This window comes from Mchenga conophoros, linkage group LG3, assembly GCF_057382185.1.
Source record: "Mchenga conophoros isolate Kocher_MC1m ecotype Shallow Benthic linkage group LG3, M_conophoros_male_GT1.1, whole genome shotgun sequence".
NCBI lineage: Eukaryota > Metazoa > Chordata > Actinopteri > Cichliformes > Cichlidae > Mchenga > Mchenga conophoros.
The window spans coordinates 28093965-28105634 of NC_140528.1; the positions used below are offsets into that span (position 1 = coordinate 28093965).

At 41.5% G+C, this 11670-nt stretch overlaps 1 protein-coding gene across 1 annotated transcript in view; it reads right to left on the bottom strand.

Moving 5' to 3' along the window:
• The window catches only part of LOC146577976 (alpha-2-macroglobulin-like), a 49014-nt gene that overhangs the window by 2535 nt on the left and 34809 nt on the right, over positions 1–11670 (bottom strand). The window contains exons 16-28 of the mRNA XM_085256122.1: positions 11325–11468; positions 11119–11218; positions 10875–11022; positions 10280–10505; positions 9662–9788; positions 7413–7534; positions 7275–7326; positions 6966–7049; positions 4772–4948; positions 4446–4521; positions 3388–3544; positions 2735–2809; positions 1–115 (exon numbers count right to left, since the gene is read on the bottom strand). The exon at positions 1–115 is cut by the window's left edge and continues 48 nt beyond it. Coding sequence (XP_085112248.1) covers positions 1–115; positions 2735–2809; positions 3388–3544; positions 4446–4521; positions 4772–4948; positions 6966–7049; positions 7275–7326; positions 7413–7534; positions 9662–9788; positions 10280–10505; positions 10875–11022; positions 11119–11218; positions 11325–11468 — 1603 coding nt within the window. The remainder of the gene's footprint in view (positions 116–2734; positions 2810–3387; positions 3545–4445; positions 4522–4771; positions 4949–6965; positions 7050–7274; positions 7327–7412; positions 7535–9661; positions 9789–10279; positions 10506–10874; positions 11023–11118; positions 11219–11324; positions 11469–11670) is intronic.

Here is an 11670-nt window from a genome sequence, read left to right on the forward strand (position 1 = left end):
TCTCCACGTCTCCTGCCAGAGTGAACACATAGGCCAGCAGAGCTGTAGTGTAGGTGTTGCTCAGGTCACTGAGAGACTCCTTGAGACAAGCCAGGCTCTGGATCATCACAGGATCCTTTAAAAGATCACAACAAAGAACTTTAATGGACAAACAGAAACCTTCTTTCATTAAACCCAGTGTGAGAAGAATAGGAGGCAGAGTTCCTGATTCAGTCACTCAAAACATCAGCGTGATAATAGAAAACACAGCAATTAGAGGAAAGTACAGATCAAGCAAAGACTGGAGCAATCTGCTAGTAGTATTTACAATATAAAGAACATATTGAAAAAACACTGTACAGGTTGGGTGGTGATACCAGTCCTTGCTGGTGAGAGTTCAGGTATGTGGATGACACCTGGGTGAAAATCAATTCTCAGGACGTTCCACAATTCACAGATCACATTAACTCGGTGGAACGACACATCAAATTCACAAGGGAGGATATGAAAAGTGTCAGGTTAGTCTTCTTAGACAGTGAGATTTCCATCAGTAATGGAGGACATTTAAAAGCTGATGTGTACCGTAAACCTAAGCTCCAGCCGATCCAGGAGAGAAGGACAACTGCTGCCTAAGTGAAAACCTGTAGTGATCCCGTATGTGTCAGAAGTATCGGAGCAGCTGAGGCACATTTTTTTCTAAACACTGTGTCTCTGTGGCTTTTAAACCACAAAACACGCTGCGCCAAAAACTGCTCCACCCCGACACAAACAGAGTAACATAGTGTACGGTGTTAAGTTCCAGAAGGATTGCCAGGATCTATACATCGGGGAAATCGAACAACCTCTTGCTAAGAGGATAGCACAACACAGAGGAGCTACCTCGTCAGGCCAGGACTCTGCAGTCTATTCACACCTACAGACCAGTGGACACTCTTTCAATGATGAGGATGTAACATCCTGGACAGGGAGGAACGCTGGTTTGAGTGTAGGGTCAAGGAGGCCATTTACGTGAAAAAGGAAAGACCATATCTGAATCGAGGAGGGGGCCTAAGGTTACATCTTTTGCTATCTTACAATGCTGTGATTGCAGCTATTCCCCAACTCTCTGTGAATGGTACTGATGGCCATTGATCAGTGGTCTTTGATCAGTGGGTTTTGGTCAGTGGTTGTTGATCAATGGTCATGAGAATTTACATAATTACGATTAAGGAACTGACCCCCCAGCCCACTGTTCCTTCCTGACTGCACTCCATGAGCATCTGGCAGCATAAATTAACCAGCTGTTAGTTGACGAGAGACACCCAGAATGGCTAACTGTAGGGCGGATAATCCTGAAGGGAACGGTCCCATCCAACTAGGCCAGACAGTCTTGAAGGGATCGTCCCATCGGTCCCATCCAACTACTGACCAATAACCTGCCTCAGTACCACATGGAAGCTCCTGTCAGGCATCATAGTGGCTAAGATGAACAGACACATGTTCCTGTGCCCCACTCATTGGCAAGAATACCAGAGGTGCAAAACACCAGCTACTTGTAACAATCAGCCGAGACTGCCTGGATTGATTACAAGAGGGTCTATGACTTAATGCCCCACAGCTGAATCCTGGAATGCCTAGACCTGTACAAGATCAACAGGACTTTAAGAGCCTTCATCAAGAACTCAATGGGGATGTGGCATACAACACTAGAGGCCAACTTCAAGCCCATAGCACAATCACCATTTACCAAAGAGATGCTCTGTCCCTACGGATACTGACTACGGGATGAAGCAGCTGTCAGCCATCTCCTGTACGTGGATGACATCAAGCTGTATGTCAAGAGTGAACGAGACATCGATTCACTGATCCACACCACCAGGATATACAGCAACGGCATTGGAATATCGTTCGGACTGGAGAAGTGTAGTCGGATGGTAACAAAGAGTCAGAACTGAGGGAATCGAACTACTAGAAGGCAACATTGCAGACATAGAGGACAGCTACAAGTACTCCAACAAGCAAATAGGAACCCCAAAGAGGCTGCTGGGAAAGCTGCAACCACCAAGTACCTGCAGAGGGTCAGGCAAATCCTGAGGAATCAGCTGAATGTTAGAACAGGATCCGGCCTATCAAAACCTACGCCCTGCCCGTCATCAGGTACCCTGCTGGGATAATAAGCTGGCAAAAGGAGGAGATAGAAGCCACTGACATCAAGACAAGAAAGTTCCTAACCATGCATAGAGGGTTTCACCCCAAGTCCAGCATGCTAAATGGAAGGAAGGAGGCCAGGGACTGGTGAGTGTCAGCACCACATTCCAAGATGAAACAACGAATATTCACGAGTACGAGGAAGATGGCTCCAACTGACAGCGTGCTCAGTGAATACCTCAGCCAGCAGAAACTCAAGAAAGAGGAGGAAGGCGAGGAACCATCATGGAAGGACAGGCCCCTGCACAGTATGTACCACCAGCAGATAGAGGAAGTAGATGATACCCAGAAATCCTACCAGTGGCTGGACAACGCTGGACTGAAAGACAGCACAGAGGCACTAATCATGGCAGCACAGGAACAAGCTCTGAGTACAAGATCCATAGAGGCTGGGGTCTATCACACCAGGCAAGACCCCAGGTGCAGGCTGTGTAAAGATGCCCCAGAGACAATCCAGCACATACCAGCAGGGTGCTAGACTGCTGGTTAAACCTAACTCCATGGCTCAGCAGCACAAACTCTACTCCTTTTTTTGTTGAATACCTTGATATTCTTTGACTCTACTCACATGTTGGGATGTATTCATTTCCAAGAAGGCGGCAGTAACGTACGCACTGAGAGTCACTTCATCAGATACACCACCCTGTCAACAGAAGACATCATAGACACTTTATCATCAGTGCACCAACATTCAGGGATATGAAGTCATGAAAATGATTTTCAGCTGCATGTGGTTTTAGTATCATCAATGTCTTGATGCATGTTCAAACATCCAGCTAAAGAGATGAACGGGAAGTTGATTTTGTTCATCTGGACATTGTATTTCCAGTGAGATGGATGTTTCTTCACCTCAGGTTTCCCCAACCTTATAAACAGTTTGTGTAGTCATCTAGTAATCAGAAGGTTGGTGGTTTGATTCCCCGCTGCTCCAGCCTGCATGCCAAATATTTGTGGGCAATATACTAATCCCAAGTTGGTCTCTAGTGCATACTTTGTATTTTCTATAAATATGTGTGAATGCTACATAGAAAGCAGTGCTGCTGTGAATGGAACAAGATGTATGGAAATTATTTCTTGAATAAAATAATAGAATATACTGATGTGAGCTATTACAGTATGTAGTACAGTGTTTTCCATGTATGCATGACATTATTAATAAAATTTGTTAAATCCAGACTGGAGGCTGTTTCCACAGTCTAACAGCGAAGAACTGCAGGTTACCTTCATTCCGTTGTGGAAGAGTTTCCCAGACTTTTCAAAACAGCCATTTTCTTGTTGTTTATGTTGCAGCCAGGTCTTAGACTCTTCGATCTTTCTGGGATCAATAAAGATGAAAGACTGAGCTTTGGCAAAACTTCTTACCACAAACGCAGTCAGCCTGACAGAAAGAAAACAACACTTACACGTCTTACAATGATGGAAATGTTTGGCTGCGAGGTCACATTAAGAGAAAGAAATACTGATCATTTTGAAAATAAAGTTGAAATTTCAAGGTTAAATTTGAAAATGTATTTTGAGACAAAAGCAGAAATGTGGATATCACAGTTATTTCAGGACAAACTGCCACGGTTGCTTTCCCCTCTGAATTAGTGAAATCGTACTTCAGACTCAGTTTTAGTAACAAGGAAGGAACTGATGTCATTGTAGCAATAAAAACAGCGTGGCAGTAAGTATAAGTACACTGAAAAGCAGAAAGTGGTGCAGAAAGCTGCATGTGGTTAAATTTGTATAAAAGGAAATGGCTGCTAATGTACAGATGCAAGGATACCGATGGTTCCACGCTCGTGGAATAAAGAGGATCTATGCTGTATCACAAGACCACTGATTGATTTCACTACATCTACTCAAGGCATTTTATACAGGGTATAGCAGTCGTTTGAAACAACAATCATTTCAACTGTTTTCTTAGATTTGAATTTGACTTTTTTCACAAAACAGTATTAAGACTTTATTATTGAAATAGTATTTAGACTTTTTCTTAAAGTAAAATAACTTTAAGCTTTAAAATTCGACTTTATTCTAATAATGATCAATAACATTTTTATGTGGCTCTAATACTCCTTCCTACCTACTAAATTACACAGTATTAACCAAAAGGTATTGTTAATGTTGGCTTAGTCAAAGGATTAAATGGAGAATTATTTTAAGTATTAGAGGTAGACATGTTTATGTTATTAATGGGTAGTCAAACTTCAAGAAACGTCTTCTGTTTGGTGGGATATTTAAAAACCAGTGTAACCTCTCTGGTTTGTGACATGTTTGATCAGTGATGTTCTCACCAAGTGTTTCCTGGTCCTGTTCCAAATGTGGTGTAAGCACCGTCAGCACTTTTGTAGTTGAGCTGTCTTTGGTATCCTGTAACAACAGAGACGCCATGATCGAGACATTGTTGCTATGGTGATGATTGGACTCCATTTGTTTATGGATCTGCATGTGTACATCGAGATTTGGGAAATTCAATGACTCTTGCTGACAGATGAGGAAAATGACACATTTGACCAAGAGCTGTGGCTAATGTTCTGCCTCCTGTCGGCTTGTTTCTTGAACCGTGTGTGTTGAAGTGATTCAAATGATTTCCTTCTTAGAGGAAACAATAAAAACTTGCCACTGGTGAGGAAGTTAGTAGCTTTTTCCATGATGGCTGCGGTGAGCTGCTGTGTGCCTTTCAGGTAGTGGAGGATGTAGATGTTGGGGGCCAGGAGAGCCATGTTCTGCTCCCCACATCCATACGGCATCTGCAGCAATCCATCCAGGTTCTTCAGAGCCCGGCCGAGGATGTCACCTGATCAAAAACACTGATTCACTAAAACTAACGTAAAACAACTTTGTATTATTGGGCAGAGATAACCTGAATACTTCAATATGCAATTTTAAATGATGATTTCATTTGCTGAGCGAAAAAACATCCAAACTGAAAATCGTAGATTGACTGAGATTAACCAAATATTTCTGGGAAGACTGAGTTTCATTTCACCAACCAGACCCAGGCCTGATTAAGGCCAGAGCTGCTGGACCAAGAAATCACTCAAGTACAATCTGTTTGATAAAAGGGAAGCAGGCTAAAAGACGTCCAGAAGAAACACGTCGTTGCCATGACCAAAAGAAATTCAAAAATAGGCGAGAAGTCTTGAGATCTATCAGTTTGGACAGGATTAAAAACAATTTCTACAGCTTTGGAGCGCCAGTGCACCATGTTGGAACCCATTATCCACCAACTGAGAAAACTAGAAAAGATGTGGCAGAAATTACTCCATAAGCACATCGACGACTCACCGAAAAAGTCAAGTGAATCCCAACAACACCCAGAACTGAAGGCCTTGCCTTCCTCTGTAAAGGTCAGAGTTTACGATTCAACAATACAAAGGAGACGGGGCAAAAACAGCATTCATGGACAAAACCACTGCTGACCAAGAAGAACACAAAAGCTTATCTCACATTAGCTAAAAAACATCTCCATGCTCCACAAGATATTTGGGAGAATATTATATGGACTGAAGAGAAAACGTTTTGAGTTTTGTTGCATTTGGCTTAAAAGTGACGCATCATTTCATAGAAAGAACATCATACCAACTGTGTGATGCTCTGGGGCTGTGTGGCGTAGGTTTGCAGTGTTTTGTGTTGTTTCACTTTAAATTTGTTTAAAAGGAAAAAGCTGAAAATGTAAATAGTTAAAAGTTGAAATGTGATTCTGTATTTATTTATTTATTACATTTTATGTGGAGTGAATAAATAAAAGTATATTTATTGTAGCCCCTAGAGACAAAAAAGAGTACAAAGTCCAAAACACTTAAAAACTCAGAAACACGTAAAAACACAACAGAAGGGCTCCAGGATGCTGGGCGCAGTGTTGAGCTTTTGTTACCTACACAAGCCAGCAAGTACCAACAACCGGATTTGGTGTGTGGTAGTAACAGGTAAAAGAACATTTTTTTTAAATTATTTGAATATATATGAGTGCTTGTGTATAAATACACGAACAATACATATATGATTTCAATTGTGTAATTTAAGTGATCTAGGTAGCTCTGTTTTGAAGGTCAGTTAACGCTAGAAATGTGTTTTGGACTTTGTTCATTGTCTCTAGGGGCCACAAAGCACGCAATATATAAACATATAAATAAATCCATGTTTTTTTTTTTCACATTAGTAATTTCTTTTGTGCATGATTTTATTTTGCTGTTGATAATAAATTAATTAAAGCAACAAAACAACCTGAAGAGCCGGTTGGGAGCTGAAAGTCCCGGCTCTTTTTAATGCGCCGAGCCGAAAGAGCCGTTTCTCCAACAAGAGAAAGAAATCCCCTCACTATCTTGTAGCTGTGTCGTCTTAAATTGGTCATGTGATTTTGACGTGTCGGCACATACGTCGACCCCAGAGGGTTAAGATGGAAAATGATCCAGGACGCCAGAAAGTGGTCGAGTCAAAATCTGGACTTAAATCCTACTGACATGATTCTGCATGACCAGAACGATTGCGCTGGAAAACTCTCTGGTGTGACTGGGCCAAAACTCAGCGTTTCAAACACACTTATGACTAAAGCTAGACTGCAGTTCTTCCTGCACAGAATGGCACAAACAGCCTTTTTGGGGTCCATTTCTTTTTCACACAAGGCCAGGAAGACGTGGGTCTATCTATAAATGAAATCATCTTTTAAAAGCTGAATACGGTTTTTACTTTTACTTGAACATGACGTCTCTTTTATTTTCTGTTGTTTTAGTAATTTGCCTTTTTAACAAAGCTTTAACCTGCCATATTTTTATTTGGCTGAATCAAAATTGAGATGAAATGATGAGGTTTACCCAGGACTGATACAGAAGTGCGGGCAGATCCTTCTATCACATTCTCAGGCAGATGTATCTCTGCTTCCTCCGTCAGCGGGCTTCCTGTGTACAGACACAACAAAAGTCCAATCAGGAAGTCACGACTACAACAGAGTTACTGTCCAAAGTCACCAGGTGGCCTGATCTTCAGCACATATCGTTACATTTTGTGAAAGTAAAAGATGAAAATTTGGCACATTTTATGTACACAGTGCACTCCACTGCTAATTTAGGTCATTTGTTTGCTGACATTATTTAACTGGTGTTGCTGATGGACATCACACTGACCTTTTGGACAAAGAAGCCAGTTGTACGTCTTTGTCGTCTCACTTCCCTCAGCCTGAGGAAAAGTGTCTTTAAAATGAGTAACAATTTAAATTTTATGAGTAAAAATGTTTTTTCTCGTCTCGTATTTATGACACTGACCTTCACTATGAGAGATTTGGTGACCACGTCGATGCGACCTCTGTCTGGTACGCTCACAACCTCATTATCACATGACACATGGGACGCTACGGCCTCAGCAGACACAGTCACGTTCACAGCCCCTAAAAGCAGCAGCACAGGTCACCTTCTTCGTCTCTCCATTAAAATAAAGGTTACCGAGGTTATTTTACAGATTTTGTAGAAACTAGAAGGAAATGTGTTGGGACAAAAGGAGGCGGTTAACTGTGATCACACTAGATCTAAATCTAGATCTCTAGATTTAATGTTGGTTCTAAATCAAAGATAACATCTAACTGAAAATTTTACTGCATCAGGTGTGAGAAACATGAGCTAGAAAATAAATAGTCCAAAATAATTTCAGGGTCCTGCTGGAGGCAGTAATGTAAATCATAAAAAGTATCTAGTAAGAGACGATGCTTCTGACACTTTTAGGGCCACATACAATAATGTCAATTTGGCTGAATTTAGAAAACTGCAGGTCATCCTTAACACATGCCTGTAGCTAAATTCAATTTTATTTATACAGCGCTAAATCACAACAACATTCTTCTCGAGGTGCTTTATATTGTATTGTAGGCTGCCGGGGATTCCCATGATGCATTGAGTTTTTCCTTTCCAGTCACCTTTCTCACTCACTATGTATTAATAGACCTCTCTGCATTGAATCATATCTGTTATTAACCTCTGTCTCTCTTCCACAGCATGTCTTTATCCTGTCTTCCATCTCTCACCCCAACCAATCACAGCAGATGGCCCCGCCCCTCCCTGAGCCTGGTTCTGCCGGAGGTTTCTTCCTGTTAAAAGGGAGTTTTTCCTTCCCACTGTCGCCAAAGTGCTTGCTCATAGGGGGTCATATGATTGTTGGGTTTTTCTCTGTATCTATGAAGCGCCTTGAGGCGACTTTTGTTGTGATTTGGCGCTATAGAAATAAAATTGAATTGAATTGAATTGAATTGTAAGGTAGACCCTACAATAATACATAATTTGTTGCGTCTGACTTCACTAACTGATTAAGATATAAATCATTTGGATGGAAATGAAACTGCAAGCAGTCTTTTGTATTATATATCATTATATATACTGTCCAAGGGAAGCATACATAATGGAAATAATTGATGAGAATTGAAAGGCAGGTTACAGAATGATTTATAATTAGTTAAGACAGCTGCATTGAGTAAACCATGAGGATGGAGGCAGCTTCTACTCTCAGAGTGGAAGGATAGAAGTGGGAAATCTAGGCCTTGTAGACCCAATAGCTGTGTCCCAATTCAGGGGCCACATCCTCCTGAGGCCACATTTGAAGGCCGATTACGTCACAGCTACACGCTGAAGGCTGTCCAAATTCAAAGGCTGCTCCAAATGCGGCGAAAAATGTATCCTTCATTTCCCAAGATTTGAAGGATGGGTGGCCCAAACTATCCCAGAATTCATAGCGCATTCCAGTTTCCAACAATGGCGGCCGCTACTACGTTTTTTTAATATTATTCTTATTACTCTTTTTGGGTCACAAAATAAACTTTTAACATATTTTCAGGAGAGAATGTAGCTATGTAAACTTCAAATATCTGCTCGGTTTATCAAGATATCACATATTTGCAAAAGTGCTTCGACGTTTTCGGACCCACCTGCTCGATAGCTGACCGGGAGGTCAAGCCTCACTAGAGCCTGGTAAGAGATCACCGCTGTCTTTGGCTATAAGTCATTTAGATAACTTAAAACTGTTATTGTTTGGCTTTTTTCAGTGTTTTATTTGTTCCCGAGTAAATCGGTTTGGCTGAGATTAAAGTTACAGTTTTCACACAGCTGAATAAGCGTCAGACAGAAAACTGATTAATCAGAAACGTGAGATGGTCGAGAATTTACTCCAGTGTCCTGTTATATTTTAGATAGCAAGGAGAAGACAGGTGAGTTTATTAAACTCCACCGAGACGGCAGTGATGCGAATCTGAAGGCTAGACCGTCCAATTTCACAACCTGGCACTTCCGGTCTACCCGACCTTCTAAAGACCCGACCCACATAGACCGCGAAGGCTGGGTCCTCTGAAGGATGCAGCCTAGGAATTGAGACACAACTAATAATTCTTTCTGCCCCACTCCCAACACAGGGGTTTATAGTCTTGCTTTACCTCAATTTTCAACTGTGCTCGCTGGCACACAAACAGGATGTGTACTCAGCCTGCCACACAGCGGTTTCCTGGCAGTGTGGAGGACCAAAGCCTGATTCTCACCTAAGGCTGTTGGGATCATGGTCCACCTGAGGGTCTTGCGCTCGTTGGCACACAAACAGGATGTGTACAGATCACCAGAGAGAGGCGTGAGGGTGTAATCTGAGGACGGCCCAGGAGTGACAGTAACCTGTACGAGGAACACAGACATGGCTACGTTTAAAGCTGAGTTCAAATGTGAACACATTTCTAAGCATCTAAACAAATGCACAAGTTTGATGTTATGAACTCATGATCAAAGTAGACCTTCATTTTACTTGGATACTTTAATCACTCCCTTCCTAATCGTTTCCCTCCATCTGTTTTCTTACAGCCTCCACACTAAACTCTGTTCTACAAGGTGCATGAGCGCACAAAGAAAGCTAGAGGAGGGCTGGTAGTGTAAAGACATGTGATTGGCCAATCCTGGTGTCTGTGCTTGCAGGTGAGCTTGCAGGTGTTGGTGAGCAGGGGCCCTTCAAGAACGGCCTGCATCCTGCATGGTTATATTGCCAAAGAAAAGATATTTTCTATTGTATTTTAATAACTATGATATAAATTTTGCTTAGAAAGTCATGTTTTCAGTATGGCTTTCCTTGGCTATGAACAGACATGTATCTAAACACTTTAATCATTCATTACCATGATGCAGCTGGTCAGGTAGTTAAAGACAGTCGCCCTCAGTTCAAAGTGCTCCCCCCGGATGATGGAGTAGGGCATGGTGAGTTCAAGGAAGAAAGGTTGGAAGACTTTCATTTCTTTACGAGGAGCCAAACCAAAACCCTGAGAGGACAAACAGAAAGCCTCCGTCTCCCAGGTGGTGATGGTGTCTGGGACAGTCAGGGACACGCCCCTTTTTCCATCGTCTCTGAAGCAGCAGATACACACAAACATATTCTGTAACATAATCAAACATGTTTTTATGTCTGTAAATTACTTGTATAACAGTGTAGTTACATCCTGCAGTGTGAATGACTTGTATATGTTGCATTGACAAAGTAAAAGAGCTCCACGTTGCTGATGACAGTGAAATAATATATCCCACCAAACTTTAAATATGACAAAACATCAGGATGAAGCATCAAAACATGCTCAAGAAAAAACTCACAATTACTCTATTTTCATGTTTTTCATGTGTGCAAAGACACAGCAGAAAGTTCACATGGGTTTCTAAATGTGATCGTATAAACTTTTTAAAATGGAATATGCACCAGATCTCTTCACAACAGATACTTACCCAACTTCCACCAGATCCCAGATCCACGTCTCAGGGAAGAAAGAGCGAGCTGTCTCTATTGGTGCAGCTTCAGGAGGAAGCTGCCCAGCAGATTCCAGACCAGGACTACTTAGTTGAATAGAATATTGTCTAGACAGGGGAAGTATAACTAAATAAAAAGAGAAAAAATAATTACGTGTTTTCTTTTTGGTAAATACAAAGAAAATTTATAGCCAGACACAACACAAACAAGTGAATGATTCACCGGAGGAGACAAGATAGCTATCACGGTAGACTTTTCCTTTGAACTTGAGGCATGAAGGCAATCGAAAAACCAAGTTTGTCGCCATCTTCAGTCCGACTTTCTACATATTTCAGCAGCACACAAAGATCAGCAAAAACTGGTGCAACAACAAAAACTATTGTATTTACGTTATGTTTGACGGACTCACAGATATACTTGTATTTTACCTGGAAAACTGCATAGGCGTCATTTTGCTCTTGACTGGGGTGCGGCAAAACATATCTTTTTGGTCTCACATTAAGGCATTCTGTAGCATCATCAACCTCATACGGGATACCTGAGGATTTCTTGAGTGGGAGCAAGTCAAATATCTGAAAAGAAAAGTGCAGTTCAGCAAAAGCTCCTGCCTGCCTGGTCACATTTGATCCACATGTGTTTTTTAACTCTTACATGTAAATATGAGTACAGATTAGGTTCAAATGAATTGCTAGATTATCTAAGAAGAATTCTGAAAAAAAAAAGATTAAGTCAGCAGTAAGTGTCCGCAGACATGAGGTGTTATAGTTGAAGTAT